This window comes from Kogia breviceps, chromosome 3 (genome assembly GCF_026419965.1).
Source record: "Kogia breviceps isolate mKogBre1 chromosome 3, mKogBre1 haplotype 1, whole genome shotgun sequence".
Lineage (NCBI taxonomy): Eukaryota > Metazoa > Chordata > Mammalia > Artiodactyla > Physeteridae > Kogia > Kogia breviceps.
Window position 1 is genome coordinate 173,752,282 of NC_081312.1, and position 18,056 is coordinate 173,770,337.

Genomic DNA, 18,056 nt, shown 5'->3' on the forward strand with positions numbered 1-18,056 from the left:
AAACATTGCCAAATTTCACTATATACTAATCAGCAATGATATTGTTACATATATATTTAGGAATGCACTTATTATCTTTCTCTAGGTTTTATATTTATAAGGCCACTTGTAAACAAGGATTTTTTAAAACTATGAAAATGAATATGTAATAGAGTCTTTGAGGAAAACAAATGGTACAAAAAGAATCTCTATTTCCGTAATCATAGCCCTCACTACGTGCATTCATGGTGTGCCTATATGTGTGAGAAGTTTTCAGTATTCAACATCAGTTAGATTCTCCGAGAATCTGTTACTTTCATCATCAAGTAGCCCTGTCTGTAGGACCAGAACTCTCTTGTCACTTTAACCCACCGAATAGCACTAAACAGATGTTATTTTTAGGTACTGTATGTTTTTCTTCTCTAATATTTCCTGCTCTCTCTCTTCCTTCATCTCCATAATCTAATTTTATCCATTAAACAAGATGGTCACATTCCCCGCACCTACCCCAAATGAAATTCAAATCTAACTCACAGCAATCTGTTTTTTCTTTTCCAGATTCCTGTCTTGGTTACACAGATAAGTTCGACCAATCACCCAGTGAAAGTGGGGCTGTCAGATGCATTTGTCGTTGTCCACAGGATCCAGCAAATTCCCAGTATGTAGAAGAAGGGTAATGACAGAGTCTGAGCCTGCTGTGGGGTAAATTTAAAGGAGGTTGATCTAGGGCAGATGTGACTCTTTGAACAATCGAATCACTTAGCTAACTGCTGCTTGTTAATTATATTGTTTGGCTTGTAAGTCTTTTTGGCATTTGCTATCTCTCTGTTAGTGTTGAGCTAATAATTTAGGTGAAGTGAAGTGAAGTAGCCAAGGCAAGAGAATTTGGATTCTTTGGAATAGTTAGCTTGCTTGTGCAGATATATTTCTTTTATTAATAGGAAGAAGAACATAAAAGAGTGACAGATTATTTGATTGATAGGTGTATGATTGTTTATTTCATTTAAATAAATTTATCAGCAAAAGAACAGCCTTGTACTGTTTCATGTTTAACATGTTTGTATAAAGCTGTTTGAGAGTCTAAAGGAAGATTTTCAAAAAGTATAAACTGAGGTTAAAAAAATCTTGATGGAGCCATACCACACAATATATTTTATTTTCTTTGTTTAAATCTTTTTTACTACCTAATCTAGTTTACATTTGTAGAATAAAAACATCTATGTTACTTTGGGCATCTGTTCATCATATTAGAAATCCAAATTGTAACTGCTATTTGTAGTAGTTCTGATCATGTAAATAGCCATCTTTTGAAAGCTTCTGTTTTTTTTAAAACCTCCTTCTAGTTCAAGAACAGCCCTGAGGGTTGCTTGGGTATGTTATACCAAAGGTGACTGTTTGTGTCCGAGATGTACTTATGTAAAGCAAGAGGTTATGATACACCTCAAGATTAGATCATTCCTTTCCCTTTTGCTCAAAGTTCCTGAGCAAAATTCTTTATTTCATTATAGTGGTAGACTTAATTTATCACATGCATATGCTGTTTGGTCTTGACTTGAACTAAATCTGTTTATGTCATCTCAAATATAGAAAGTAAATGAAGTGGAAATTAGACTTTTCAGAGCAGAGGATTGGGGGGAAACATTTTAGGGGTTAGTTTACAATTACGGTTTAGAATGGCATTCATATGTGGCAGTTCTGCTTGGTGAAAACCATGAATCTTCCATGGCTGTTTCTCCTTGTTAGCTGAGAATTTGCAGGAGGTAATATTCCAACCACCTGTTAAATCAAGGCAGATTTTCCAGAAACAAACCCGTACTGTGAACAAAGCAGAGATATATCCTTATGTGTGGGCAACATAAAGACATCCTGACAGAACTCTGAGTCAAGGGGCTGAACCCTGGGAGAGGCCAAGCTGACTTCTGTGTGAGGAGGAATGCTCTCGCATTCTTCCTTTCACAGGAGTTCAGTCAAGTATGACCTGAGTCAATTACTGCACAAGTAAAACAATCGCTAGTTTTAGTTTATTTGTGGCTTCTTTCATCCCAGAAAGAATGTTATTTGCAGCCTTCCCGGAAGGCATCTTGGCCCACATTGATGTGCTGATATATTATTGTTTAGAGAAAAAGACCCACCAATGTACAAAAAAAATTATTTTTACAAATGTATTGTAATATTCAAGTGTTGTGTCAGAACTGAGACATGATAAAATTGTACTCTGACTTCAGAGTCCCCCAATGCAATTTTGCACCCCTCGTTATACCGTAACAGGGTGACCATTATGTTTAGAGGGGAAAATATCCTTCTCAAATATAAATTTCATTGAATAAATTGGCAAAATTAATATGAATTTTGCGAACAGATAATGTCTAAAGTTTGGGAGTCAGCATTCATCTAAAGAAAGTGCTCAAGCTTTGAGTTCAGGGAGAAGCTTCTCTCAGGCAGGCTGTGTGCTGGAGTGACATTTACATTTCCTGTTGACCTCACTGTCACCTTGAGAAAATTTGCCAGGAAGGAAGGGAAGTCCTGACTTTCTAATCTACTCGTCCCTGCCATTAGATGGGACTGTATTTCAGCGAGAACATTGGAATTGATGTGTTCTACTTTAAAATCTTTGGGGGAACAGAAAAATTTTATAATCTCCTTAAAAATCTGTTCCCACATTTATCAGGTGTAACAGTGTCTGTTACAGGAGGCTCTGTATAAGAGGAAAGATATGGTTGCATGGCGCTATTGTATTCTCAGCTGGAAAAAAGAAAAAGCATACTTGTTTACTTCAGACATTAGGCTAACCCAAGAATATCGTAATACAAATTATACAAGTATCATTTTTTCCTGAGAAATCAGATGATTCCTGGAGATCAGTATGTTACTTAACTTGTACAATGAGAATTTAGATAAATATTTAAGTCCTTTTCAAGATTCTGTTCCCTTTTTTCATAACCTTCATTATTAGGAGCCATCCTCATAGGGAATTTAAATCTTTCATCTCTGTTACCCCTTTTTCTTCTCCTGAGTGAATTTAGGGAAAAACGGATCATTATCCTAAGTAATGGGCGGCTTGCTTTCTTCTGTATTCCAAGGTGCATTATTACACAGGACCTTGTTCTCATAAGATCAATTTTCTGTTCTTTAAATCATTTGGGTTACGTGAGTTATAGAACCTAGATCCTTTGCTTAATCTAGCCATGACAATATGGGGAAATTGAGCCACAATGTTGAGAGTAATTTTTCCCAGTGGGACCTCAATAGTACACCATTCTTATCAGATTTGGTGAAGGTTTGGTAGAGCATTCAAAAAGCTTTAAGGCAAATTGAATTTGTTTATTATGAAGATTCCTCCCCCCCCATCATAACATCAACAACAAAAGAAGTGTTTTTCAGTTTTTAAAGGCTTCCAAATAATAAATGTTTTCCATGTAACTTTCAGGCATAGCCTTTACTTTTCAAAAAAGATTAGGTGATCTGATAGTTTAAAATATCAAAGGGAATTTAGGCATTGTTAGTAAATCAGTAAATAGTTCTGAGGTTACAAGGGGATTCCTTTACTCCTTCAAAAAACTGAAAAATGTCTACGGTGAAATTAACCCTTATATTAAAAAAAGAAAAACTAGCTAAAAGTCCAGAATGTATAAGGGATATTGTAATCTGAATACTGGTCATGAGACTTTGAACATATTATATAATTTCTATAACTTTCTTTATATGCAAAATGACCATCTTAGTACCTAAGATACAATACGTGTATAGCATGTGGTACCTGGCACAAAGTAACACTGTATTTATATTTACTTGTATTACTTATTCATCGGCATCTACATTGTTACTTTAAAAAGACAGCGATGCCGACTGAGGTGTCCCACACCCAGGCCCAGTGCCCATGAGAGTGAGGCCACAGGGGATTTCCACTCAAGGACACCTTGACACTCTCTCTGAAACTCATTCTTTCTGACCATGACATCATTTTTTTTTAAACGTATTGTTGCATCTGTCTGTCCATGTGTATGTATATCTCTGCATCACCTTCTGTTTTTCATAAACTATTTTGTAGAACTTTAGAAACAGGAAAAAAAAAGTATAGAGATCATCCAATTCAATCTCCACAGGTACAGATGTGAAAAACAGGTCTACATACAATGACCTTGTTTATTCATTACAGAAATACAAGTGTAAAAACATACTTGGGATTATAAGCATAGTCCATATTAATTCAGAGGAATTGGTAAAATAATAGAAAACTCAAAGAAGGAAATTAAATTGCCTGTAAACCTACTACAGAGAGGTAACAATCAATGTTTTCATATTCTGCATCCAATCTTTTGTTTATAGTGTATACACACACAAACACACACACACACACACACACACACGGTAAGAAAATTGGCATTATCCTATAAATATTTTTGCCACCTGTTTTTCTTATAATATATACAACACGTTTTTCCTATACTGCTAAATACCTGTGTAAATGTGGTCATTTATAGCTGCAACAAATTCCTTTGTTTCATAATTTGTGTAATCTGTTTTCAGCACTGGTTTGTCATGTAGGTTGCTTTTCATATTGATTGTCAGTAAAACAGCAGTGCTAAACATCCTTGTTTTTGAATTTTTACTCATATCTAATCCATAAAAAATGAATATGTAACCATGGAATGTTAATGAATTTTTATGTATTTTGACAGATTGCTTTCTGTAAGGGTTGTACCAATCTACTCACCCACCAGCATCATATCAGATATCCCATTTCCCCAAATGCTCTCAGATACTACTATCATTTTTTAAACTTTGCAAATTTGATAAGCAGAACGTGATATTTCATTGTCGCTCTAATACTCTTTTGATTACCAGAAAGTTCCAACATTGTCATATATTCATAGGTCATGTGTAATTGCCATAATTTCTTGTTAAGTAGCTCTGCTAAGTAATTCTTTCTCAGCCTCAGCTCGTGTCCCTCCATATTTTTTCCCACAGTGTGCAGAGGCCTTCCTGGGTAAACCTACAGTGCTCTCTAGTACTGTTCTACTTGTTTGTTTCTCTCTCCTCCCATTTAATGTTTTGAATTTTGATCTTAATCTCCACAGTGCTGACCTTCCCCATCATCCTTCAACTTTCTTCCACCCTCTGAGCTTAATGAGCATAACATTTCCAGCAAGAAACCCAGAAAATCCGTTCATGCCTCCATGGTCTGTTTATTTGGAAACTTAAGGCTATGTCATTTCAATAATGTGAAAGTTACTTTAACACACACACACACAGAATTCTTGTACTAGAAACTAATCTGGAAAGCAGCTGACCTAACTTGAAATGGTTCTACTATAAGTTATGATAATGGAAATTTCTGAATCCCTTAGAATACTCCACTTTTTTCTTCTCACCAGCATGCATTATCTGGTTCTTTCTTAACACCAATCCCTTTCTCATCTGTATCTGCTGTTTTAAATTTATTGACATTGTGTATGCTACAGTGTGCCTTTGCTTTTTGGTTATTATTATTATTCACAGCTCAATAAGAAACATTAGCATTTTCAAAAATAAAACTGACAACCAATTTGGAGAGAAAACATATTTTAAAAATACTTAAGAGATTTAGGGAACTCTTTGAGGAACATTGTATGTAGTTTGCCATACATTGTCTCTTTATGAGCTTCCAGACCAGGAAGCAATTTCTCAAAGAACTTGATCAAAATTATGTTCACAGACTGAAAAAAAAAAAAAACTTTAGCAAACAGAAACAGAGATGCACTTTTATTACGCAAAATGTCTTAAGCTTTAATTCTCAAAAAAATAGTAGTATAGACCAGTACTGTCCAATAGAACTTTCTGTGCTGATGAAATGTTTTAAATCTGAATTGTCCAATATGGACTTACTAGCTACATGTGACTAGCTACATGTGACTAGCTACATGTGACTACTGTGCACTTAAAATGTGGCTAGTGAAACTGGGGAATTGAATTTTTAATTGGATTCAATTAATTTTAATTTTAAGAGTTATGTATGACTAATGGTCACCATACTGAACAGGGTGACAGTGGACCATATACACATGTTTAAATAGAACATTAAATTTCAAATATAATATTTACATTAACCTTTTTATTTCTTTGCCTTCTGAAAGGCCTTAGAATTTTAGATATTATTCAGTGATACATTTTCAGATTTAAGCATTTCACTTTAATTGATTTTGCCCATAAAAAATTGTAATTTTGGATTCAGTGGTAGGATACATCCATTAGAATTACTTAGCAACTAAAATAAAAGAACATGTTGACAAACTATGGAAGAAACAAATAGTCTTGGAAAAACATGACTTTTGTTTTTCTTAACATTTTATACACCCCAATTAAAGCTCTTTCAGAAGAACTGAGCCTCACCTGTTATTTTCAAAGTTATCAGGGTCTTTTCATTCATTGAAGGACGGATCGCTCTACAAATCCTTCAGGAAATTGTGTCATCTTACCTTGTCTTTCCTCAAAACGGAAAACACTTCAAACTTATTCATTTTACAGAAGATAAAATTGCTTCTCTTTACCACAAAGCTTCATTAGGTGCCTCTGTTGTCAAGTACACACTAGCTCACTCGAGGCTCAACAAAAGGAAGAAGAAATAGAAATCATGACATTTTCCCCATAAAGTATCCTCTCAAAAAACTCTTCCAAGATAGATAGCATTATGCAAAGTGATATTTTATTGCTTTAATACATACATTTCTAACATACCTTATTGGATTGATCTTGATTTTTCAAAAGATGCAAAAATTTAAGAATTTTCTGGATATTATAAATCACTGATTAATTTTGACATATTTGAGAATTTGGGGGGGGATTTCTATGAACACAAAAGAATAATGAGAGGAAAATATGAGAGGTTCAGATTAGCACCTCATGGTCACCTAAATTTTATGTTGCCTTTTCCAATGCTGAATTATATTACTTTTAATAGAACTATAGGGAGAATTTTTTTTTTTTTTTTTGCCACACTACACGGCACGCAGGATCTTAGTTACCTGACCAGGGATCGAACCTGTGCCCCTGCAGTGGAAGCGTGGAGTCTTAACAACTGGACCGCCAGGGAAGTCCCAAGAATTTTTAAATGTTTGAGGCAGAAGCATCTTCTACTTGTAAATGCTTTATTTCACAACTCCAACTAGCTAATTCTGGTAATGCATTGCATTTTCGTGTGGGAAGCTTATAACTTCTATAATAGTGCACTTTTTCTCTCAAGAGTCTCTTTTTTCCTGAGTCTTTATGCTGGGAATGAACTTGTAGTTGTGCAATACATGCTATTTACATTAAAGAGTACTCTCAGTAAATGGTGCTGTGTGCTGGGCTCAGTGGGAACTAGTAAAGAAAATAAGAAATAATCCTTTGGGACCAGTCATTAAGCATTGACAACACATAAATAAGGAAATGTTAGCTAATCATTTACTTGACAATCCAGACAAAATATTAAAATATTTATATAAAGAATCAGACAATTGAGGAAATTACTCATACATTCTCTGTGTGAATGTTAATTTTCAAGACAGACAAGTAAACTAGATCATGGCTAATCATGCCACAGGGTACATTAAACTGTTTTCATTTGAGCTAGAGTGGATATTGATTGGAGAGGATTCCTGGTGTTTCCATACAATCACTCTGTCCCTCCTGCTGATATCGCTTAAAATGTCTAAAAACATGCAATTCAATAGTTACACTTTGAATCATATCACCTTAAGATTTTGATAACTGAATTTTATTCTCTATGTGTTAGCTGCTCAGAGATTTATTTCATTTCATTTTTTAAAACATTTTAAAAGCCCCTAATGGTGATTATAGTTGATCTTGGTTTTGTAAAGGGTGTAATAAAACAGTTGAAGCTGTATCACCACAGCTAAGGTACTGAATGTTTGGTTCACCATTATTTTGGCTAAATTTCTAAAGAAGACACATGAGCTAAATACATTTCTGGAATCAAATGAAAGCTTTCTAGTATTGGCAGGAGCTCAGTAAATACATTCCTCATTACTTGTTTTTGACAGGGAGATGTATGATACACAACAGAAATGACGATTTGGAAGTTGTCATTAATTGACAGGTCATCAAACAAAACACGTTCTCATTAATTTTGGTTTTATTAAATTCATCTCCTCCCAATAGTTGGAGTTATCTGAGCAGGTGATAGAACTAGCATGGCAAAAATGTCACTCCTTCCCTTTACCCCATTTGCATGATCAATAATTAAACTCCCAGAGGCTTCACAGTCATGTCCATAGTTTGAACTTTTCAAAGTGTAGTATGAAGTTAAAAGAAAACTGGTATTTTAAGCACCTACTAATATGATACTGTGTGAACTTTAGTATGAAGAAGACTCAGAAACCCCCATCACAGTGACCTCATGGCAAGTCTATATTATTTATTTATTTCCAAAAACTAAATTGTTTAGCAAAATGCATAGGAAAGCACGTGTCCTCATTAGACAAAGGCAGAAACTGAGTAATCGTTTCAAATGCCTTAAAAGTTTAAAAAAAAAAAGGAAAATGAAGACATTATTCATGTACCTCAAGAAACCTTACTAAATGTCATGAAATTTCTCTAATGTTGGATAAAGTTTGCTCTTTGAAAATTATATATGCATCTTTCGCTTATACCAAAAAGATGTGAATTGGATTAACATTTTTAATCAGTATTTCCCAATCTGAGAAACCTGAAGATATATACAGTGAAGCATTCCTAGCATTCTAGAAGCATTCCTTGCCTCCAAAGAGTTCATTTTGGACCACTCCCCCTCTTCCTCTTCTGCAGTAGAATTTCATTGTGAATAATCAGAAATGGGTGAAAGAATATGAGTGGAGAGAAACAGAAATATGTGTAGGTTGTGATTAAATGTTTGCCTTTCCTCCTGGATGTGTAGGTATCTACATTTCCTGAACACTGTTACTAAAAGAGAGCTTGCTGTCTTCTGGGCGCCACATTCCTGTTTTATGTCCTAGAGGAGATCATTGTTGGTCTACTTACTTTAATCAAATTTTAACCTTCCCTAATATAAGAGGGGAAACAAATTCCTAGAGGCCTGATTTCAGGGCCTAGATCTGTAGAAATTAGATCAGTACATGCAGCATATAACCAGTATGATCTATTGTTGCCATATTGATATTAGACAAAAATTATATCTGACATTTATTGAACTTACAATGTGAAAGGGATTATTCTAAGCAACTTTCACTTACTATCTCATTTTAATTCTCAAAACAGATCTGTGATATAGGTACTATTATCTCTATGTTATAGGCGAGGAAAGTGAAGCACAGAAAAGCTAACAAAAGAGCCAAAGTTCATGCGGATACCAAGTAGCAAGTCTGGGACTTGAACCAGACTTTTCAAATGCATGCATTATTAACCACTATGACATATGACTTCCCCACGTTGGCTACGATGATATTTTTAAAATAATTTATAGCTTCCCAAATAATTCCTGGTAGATAAAATAGTACTCAGGAAATGCATTCCTGTCGTTATAAGCATTCCAAGAGCTAGGTAAAATACCAATAATATCAAATTTCCATTTACATTTACCTAACTCAAGCAAGCTAATATAAGGCTCAGGTCTTTTTTTAAAAGTAGATTTTAAGTATATATCATCAACGTCTTTTTTTGTTATAAAATACATTTGCTTGTATTTATCTGATTTTTACTTATTAAATTTCTTGTCAAAGTCTCCATCTAACCTATTCCTCAGGAACACCAGTAGATTTGCTGATGAATTATTATAAATTCCTGCATGCAATATAAGTGCTAATTATTAACATTCCTTGGATATGACACTGTACATTTAATAGCAATACTGATTTTTTAATGATTTAATTTCTGTCTTCAAGTTTATTGAAGAAACTTATTCTAAACCTTTAAAGCAATCAGACTCTTATTCTAGCTAAACCAGCTTTACTTAGACTGAAAAATTTTTTGTTGCTACCCATTCCTAAAGGACTCACTTTAGTTTTAGCTTCAGAGAAGTGGGGTCATCTTTCCTTCTTGATTTCATATGTCAAAATCTTTCAAAATTTATAAATCTATCAAGAAAATGTCTTAAGTATACTCTGAATGACAATGGATTTGAGCCCTGCTAATGAACTGAGAAGTTTGAGACCCTAATCAACATTTTCAGCTTCCTTGATGAAAATGCTGCTGGGTACAAGAGTTGTAGATTTTGATAATCACCCTTTTTATAGGGTTTGATTATTTTAAATTTTTATTTTAAAACCCCATCAGGTGAAACACTTATAATTCTACATTCATTATGAAAATGCAGTTGTTTTATAAGTGAAGAAATGTTGAAAGTGGATTTTTTTTCTACTCTCCATGCTGTTTTTTGTTTTTACAGATGTTCGAAGAAGAACAATTTATGAATACCACCGAGTAGAACTACAGATGTCAAAAATCACCAATATTTCAGCTGTGGAGATGACCCCATTGCCTAGTAAGTTGACATGTAAACATAGCTAGGTGGGCAAAATGATTTGCAATTTGTATGATCTGATCTTTTCATGCATGGGTCTTTTGATCCTGCGTGTATATGGGGATGCGCGGGTGATGTTAATTTGGGCAGAGCGGTCTTTTTTTTTTCTCTCTCTCTCTCTCCATGCTGCCAATTAGTGTTAATGCATCCATTCTCTCGTGTTTCCTAGCATGTCTCCAGTTTAATGGTTGTGGCCCCTGTGTATCCTCTCAGATTGGCTTCAACTGCAGTTGGTGTAGTAAACTTCAAAGGTAAAAGACAGTAATGCAAAATATTTTACAACTTTATGAAGACTTGTTCTACTCTTCCAATGAATTTTGAATGTGTCAGGTGTGCTGACTGGATATACATGAACAGATGTATATGTGTTAAACAAAACACGAAAATGCAAAAAATGCTCAGACATGGGAATTGTAGTATTTTCCTTTGATTGCTCAAAGTGACCATGAACCTTTGTAGTCCATAAGATAATTATCTGACATATATTTATAATTGCTGTGGGGCTTAAGATAGATGACGATTGTGATTGATGAATCTATAAATTGCTGCTGTTGGTCCATATTCTTCAGAAATCATGGTATGACATATCTTCACAATAACAAGGATGGTTTATGCAGAATCACATTCACATTCTTAGCAAATTCCTATAAATATCTCGAAGGTTACTAACCAAGATGAGAGGTGTAGTCTGAGGCTGAAGAATACAGTGACACTAACTGGACTCTGCGTAAATGGAACGTGCGGTTTGGGCCTGGGTTGTAAATAACTGACTTTGACACTTTAAGCTGAATCACTTGGTTGTGTCAAAGAGGTTTACTGATTTTCATGGATGGCAAAGGGAGAATTTTTCAGTCCGTAGAGCTTTTCGGAGACTGAATGCTCATTTGTTGGAAATGCAGAGTGAGAACGTTTAAATGTGTTTTATTTACTCAACCATTTTGTGCAGCAGTTAGGTCCCAAGCGCTGGGAAAGCAGCAGTGATTATATAGATGTGGTCCCTGCCCACCATGGAGCTTCCAGCCTGGCCGGGAATAAGTCCCCTCTCCCCTGCAGAGTCTATGAAAAATCTGCTTCTTCCTCCAGGAGAACTGAGTCTTCAAGTTTGTGTGCGTTCCAGCAGAGCTTTCTGTTGCATAAGAAGCCAGTGTCTTATCATCTTGCTGCAGCCTTTGCTGTAAAGATAGGGACATGTTCAGGACTACTTTAAAAGTTATTGAAGTATAAAGAATAGAATGCCAATTCCTTGATAACAAGCTATGGGAAACATGTGTGACTTGCTAACTTTGGGACCCCACTGCAGTATTTCAGATAGAGCAGTATTATTTACTATAACTGCTGTTTTATTTTCAATTTAACATGTTGTTCCAATAATTTCCTTTGTGCAACGAATTTCAAATAATGAAAAAGCAAGCAGGCGATCACCATTCTTAAAAGTAGATTTTTAACTTGGCTATTTCTCCAGAGTGGGAAGAACTGCTATAAAATTAAGGATTTGTAGTCATTTATATTCAAATACTGCTGACATGCCACAAATTACATGCATATCAGAAGTTAGTCAAAATCTGTTTAGATAATGACCAAAATGAATCTGAAGGGATGGCATTTTAATAGGTATATTTTAGTAACACTGATCTGAGACGTGAAAAACACCCAAAAGAATTAAGTAAAAGGTCCTGGCTTGGGGTACGTATCCAATTGAAGTTCCAGTTCAGTGGTCAACTCCTCTGAGAACGTTCCCTAAACCATGAGTCTGTGTGAGGCACTCAACCCCTGTGGCTCTAGGCATCCTGCGCCAACCTCCATAATTAGCATTTAGCTCGAGGTTTACTGACATTTGTCACTTGTCTGTCTCCTCTGCTAGGCTCTGGTTTTATTAAAGGTGAATTGTCCTTACATCTCCACAGCCTAAGAATGTACCTGATACTGCAGAAAAATGAACGAGTGAATGAATGATGGCTAGGTTCCAAAGGAAGGAATCATGATTTGATTTGTCTGGGAATGAAGAGTCTCCCAGGATGAGAGACTTTCAGAGCTGAAACCAGGAAAGTTGAGGGAAAACCAGGACGAGTTAGCTACCCCAGCTAGAGTTCTATTCAGACAATCTCGACTGAAACAATGTCATTATAAATGAAGGTTTGGGACACTAGTCTAGAAACCTACCTTCCACTAACCATTTCATTTTTTAAAAAAATATTTTTGGTGGAAATATATGTTTAAAGCTCCAGACAAGCAATTTTGACAATCGAAACACATCCACAAGTTGCAAACTGCTTTATACTGTCAATGCTCCCATTTTATTGAGAGTTTTCTCCGCCAGACATTGTTCCAGGAATTTTCAAATATATGTACTTCACATAACGTTTTTATAGAGGAGGAAACTGAGGCTTCAGTTATTTGTGCAGGGTTTTAGAGCTCTTAAGTGATAAGTTTGGACTTGAAACTCGATTTGTGTGCTTCCTGGCCTGCCTTTTTGATGCCTTACACCCACCAGGCTGCAGGTGCACTAAGCAACTTAATCTTAACTGCTTCCTGAAAACCAGTAGACATACTACTGAAAAAATAAATATTTCTATAATTGTGGGTGCAAGAAAATTGCATGGTTTTGAAATTGGCGTAAAAAGCATGTAGAAGAGGGCTTCCCTGGTGGTACAGTGGTTGAGAGCCCGCCTGCCGATGCAGGGGACACGGGTTCGTGCCCCTGTCCGGGAAGATCCCACATGCCGCGGAGCGGCTGGGCCCGTGAGCCATGGCCGCTGAGCCTGCGCGTCCGGAGCCTGTGCTCTGCAACGGGAGAGGCCACAGCAGTGAGAGGCCCGCGTACCGCAAAAAAAATAAATAAAATTTTTTAAAAAAATCATGTAGAAGGGAATCAAGCAAAGCATAGCATAAGACTTTTGTATATTACTGAAAGCATAGGTTGTGTTTTTTTTAAGATTAATGGAAAAAAGAAAGGTGGTGATGCATATGAATGAGGACGAAATTTATCAAAGAACACTATTAAGAAAAACTTCGAGTTTTCTGCCTGTTACCATTTGGTGTTTTGTTGCATACCAAACACTGGTTTAAAATCTTGGATTTATTTTTAATTCTTCAGCAACCCAGTTATATACATATCAAAACCTGACTAATTAATTGGTTTAACTATGGTTCGTTGCACTTTTGTTCAACTTAATTTCCCCACTGCATTTTATTAATTTCCCCTTAGGCCTATGAGCATCAAAACTTTGCTTTTGCTGCCCAGAAGCATTTCCCCAGACTTTAGAGCTTTTATTGACGAATTCAATAAAACAAGAGACGTCTTATCCTAAGCAGTGCAAAAATTGCCTCTCAGATTGTTTTCTTCCATCCTTCTTACCTTCTCCTTTGTGCGGTGGTGATTATTGAATTCTCAAGTTGGGTTTCCTCTAGAAAGATAAGATAATTCTAATTGGTTTGGTTATTTCCTTTAATTCCCAGTTTTCAGCGAGCCAAAACTAAGGCAAAATATTTGTAATGGCTTAACCAAGGTCTAAAGGAATTTGAGTTATAGGAACATGTAATGAGATCCATGATCAAAAATGTTTTCTTGGGATAGGTGGCCGTTACTTCTAGGTAAGAGTGCTTTTGTTTCTTCACTGAAAGCTGAGAGGACCTGAATCAACCACTTTCAACTACACCTTTTATCTTCAATCATTCAACAAAATATTTTTAGTATCTCTGTGTTCAGGTTACGATCCTGGATTGTGAATTCAGTGGTGAACAAAAGAGAGAAAATCACTTCCCTCATAGAGCTTACATGTTTAGTATGGGGAGATAGAGTTTAAGCAAATAGATATGCAGGAAATAAAGTTAGCAGTGGTGAGTGCTACGGCAAAAGAAATAAATCGAACATTATAAGGGAAAATATAGTAAAATCGATAGGAATAACAGGAGTTTTCTTGTTGGTTTCATGCTAGACAACCTTGTCTTTTTGAAGAGACCTTGGTTTCATCAGCCATCACCCTCTAAAAGTTTATTTTTTTATTGAAAACATATTTTGGCTCTTAAAACATTTATTCACTCATTCATTTACTTAAAAATTTATTGAATACTTTCCACATTTATTTGAACAGCAAGCACTAGGCTAAGCACGGAAGTAGTTAGAACAATAACCAGGCATTAATCAAAGCCAGAGTTCTCATGGAGCTGAGTTTAGCATATTAAGCTGGAAAATAAATGAATTGATAATTAAACAAAAAAGACAGTTGATGAGGAATGATCTGTTGAGTTTGGAGAGCCAGTAGTTGCTCTGATCTGAGTGGCCAGGAAAGTCTTCTTGGGAAAAGTGACGGTTAAACTTAGATCTGAACAGCTGGGGACCAGCTACACCAAAGTGAAAGCAAAGAGCATTTCAAAGTGAGACAGATTACTTAGTGGATTAGAAGTGAAGGAAAAGGGAACTATATGAATCCAGGATACTTCTTAAATTTTTGTTTGGGCAATTTGGTGGATGCTGGCACTTGTTTTTTGAGATAGGTAAGATGACATACGAAATAGAGACTAGGGTGGGAAGAAATAAAGAGTTTCGTTGGGGACTAGTTCAGTGTGAGATGCCTATCAGACTTCCAAGTGGAAATGCTGTACAGGTGGGGATATATGAGCCACATATTCCAAGAAAAGGTTATGGCCAGAAGTTCAGATTGGAGAGTCCTTATCATATAGATAGTATTTAAATTCAGTGGACTGAATGAGATCAGCTGTGGAGAAAGTGTAAATTGAAAATAGAAGAGATCCCAGGAAGCAGCCTATGGCATGGCATAATGAGGTATGATGTTAGTTTTCCATTACATAAAATTATTTTAAAGTATTTGTATACATGTATATTTCTGTAGACAGAGAATACCTCCAAAAAGATACATAAGCGACTGATAACAATATTTGTCTGTAGGGAAACGACTGTGAACAGGGACAGGCAGGAGAATCAGTATTACTTTTCATTATGTACTCTTTCCTATAATTTGAATTTTGCCACATGGAGTGGAAGACAAATGGAGGAATCAACAAAGGGGACATAAAAGAACATAAATAATTTCAAGGGTAGAAACACAGTCTTAGTCTTACTCATTTTAGTAAGCACCCAACACAGCACCTGACCTAACACAGGGCTCCAACACAGACAGCTTGGACTGAGCCATCCAATAATTGAGGCCAGAAATTTCCACTTTCCTGAGAATTCTAATTGCTCACTTTGGCTGTTACTCTCCATTGACTTTGTCAGTGTCAACCAAACAGCTATGGAAAGAATTAAGCTGATGCCTGATGTTGACATTAAATGACGTCAACGTTTGTCATTAAGCATGTTGAACACCGGGGAGTCAGTCTCTTGGTGCCTCATTTTAAAAGAGTTTTCCACCATATATTTACCTAGTTCCAATCAAAGTCATAAGACTGGTACTGGTAAAAATTTGGGAATAAATATAGTGTATGATTCCACCCATCAAAAGAATAAATAGAATAGGCAGACCTCTACTAATGGTAAAGACCTGGATCTACAGAAGAGTAGTATAACATATTTACTTTAAAAATATGAGATGAGGGAGAGGTGTTTCTGAACAACTGCTCTCTTATTTCTTTTAACCTGTTATTTCTGTTGCATCTCCCTGAGCATCCTCTGGCACTGCCTGTTATTTGCCACTGAATGAATTGGATTTCTTTGCAGTAGCAAGAAGAGAAAAAGAAAGTATCACTTGCAATATATTTCAAAATTTTTGAAAATACATAAAGTCAGAAATGTTGGCTAATAATTCATTAACAATATGAAATGTATTATCAACCTAAATTAATTAAGGATATAAAGGCACAGCTAATTTTTAAAAGAGAATGTGCTTATATTATTATATTCTCATTTAGCCCACAGAAAGTAAACTACCTAAGTTTGGGAGAAAAAAAGAGAGTTGGAGAGAACAAATTTAAGTAGTGTAACTGATCCAACCTTTCCCCAATCAGTACTCTTATGCTTCTGAAAAACAGCACCCAAGTGACTGGAATATATCTTTCTCCTTTGGTCTTGATCCTCTATACCCCTTAACATGGGAACATTTGCAGCATTGAGTGTGACTCTAGTGTTTAAAGAAACAGTGGGTATTTGTCATATCATGTGGTCTGGAAAGCAAGCCAACAACTTCATCAACAAAAACCCCACACCCCACAGTCCATTCTGACATTGGAGGAAGAACTGGTTTTATTAAGGGACAGAGTATCAGGCTCCTGAGAGGGCTGTACTAAGGGAATTCCAAGCATAGTTTGACTGAGTATGATTTTTACCTACTTACCCACCTCAATCTCTAGCCCTGAAGTAAGGTGCAACTCCACTGAAATCCTGAGAAGGCCATACAAAGCCACATAAAGTTGGTCTGATTTAACAGTAAGACTTAATGTAGTCCAAGATTTTAAGGTTGAAGGAGAGGATCCGGAACCTACAGTTGTTGAGTGACAAGCCGTATATTGTCTAATAAATTCACATTTGAAGCTACTTGTAGAGTATACATTTATATGATTCTTTCACATAAGGAAACTTGTTAGCTTTGGTGATAAGGTGTGGAGTCCAGACCTAATAATCAAATAGAAGCCATTTGAGAGATCTAGGAGCGCTGATCCAAAATTAATTACAACCTTAGGCTTATTTCAGTGGATTGGGGTAAAATAAAGTTCTGCTTGGAAATGCACCTAATTTCAGATGGACATTTAGAACTCACCAAGCTCAAAGAATTTTTTAAAAACTTTTATTGATCTGTGTTCCAACATGCTGACTTTCAAGTTGAAATCACCTCCATCTGCTTATAAGAATTAATGATTATTAATGTTTTGATTGCTGAAAATGTTACTGTTTTCAGTATATAAATTGAATGTCGGGTTTAAATACAAATATGAAGCTATTGATAACTAACAAAATCTACTTTTGTCTTTGGTAGAAAATATGTCCTTGCTGAACTATCAGATCCAACAAACTTATTTAATTGAAGAAAAATTAATTGGAATGCCTTGTTATCACTCTGCCTAGTCACGATAGACAGGAAGAAGACAATTGCTGTCATTTCTGATTGAAGGCATCAAGGAGACATTAGACTTTAATTATATACACTCAGCAACAGTAGATAAATTGCCCATAGATCGGAAACTGGTGACCACCTGGACTTCCTGTGTCAGGGAGTACTAGCCAGCCAAGGTTCAAGAGGGGCCCAGAATGGAAGAAGCATTCCTGATTTATTCAAAAGGAATCAAAATTCCCCAAAATTGAAACTAGAGAGGAGGCCATGTTTGGTTGTCTGAGGTAGATTCGACCGGATGTCTGAATGCCTAGTGGCACAGCCAACAATTAACTGACTAATCTTGGACAAATCAATAAAGCTCTTTGACGGTATATGCTAAAATGTGAAATCCATATGTCATCAAGATATATGTGCTTCTTATGTTCTTTACATCTGAGTGGCCATAAGTTCGGTAGTTCTCACATATTAGTACAGTGAAGAATTGCTACTGAAGCTTGTTAAAATGCAGATGTCTCTGAAACCCTCCAAGGGATTCATATTCAGTAGGTCCAGAGTGGAGCCCGGGGGTTTAACTTTTT

The 18,056-nt window shown here is 35.9% G+C and overlaps 1 protein-coding gene across 4 annotated transcripts in view; it reads left to right on the forward strand.

Moving 5' to 3' along the window:
- The window catches only part of PLXDC2 (plexin domain containing 2), a 434,034-nt gene that overhangs the window by 310,313 nt on the left and 105,665 nt on the right, over positions 1 to 18,056 (forward strand). For all 4 annotated transcript variants that reach the window (XM_067030372.1, XM_067030371.1, XM_067030373.1 and 1 more), the window contains 3 exons: positions 538 to 637; positions 10,337 to 10,432; positions 10,641 to 10,722. In XM_067030372.1, coding sequence (XP_066886473.1) covers positions 538 to 637; positions 10,337 to 10,432; positions 10,641 to 10,722 — 278 coding nt within the window. The remainder of the gene's footprint in view (positions 1 to 537; positions 638 to 10,336; positions 10,433 to 10,640; positions 10,723 to 18,056) is intronic.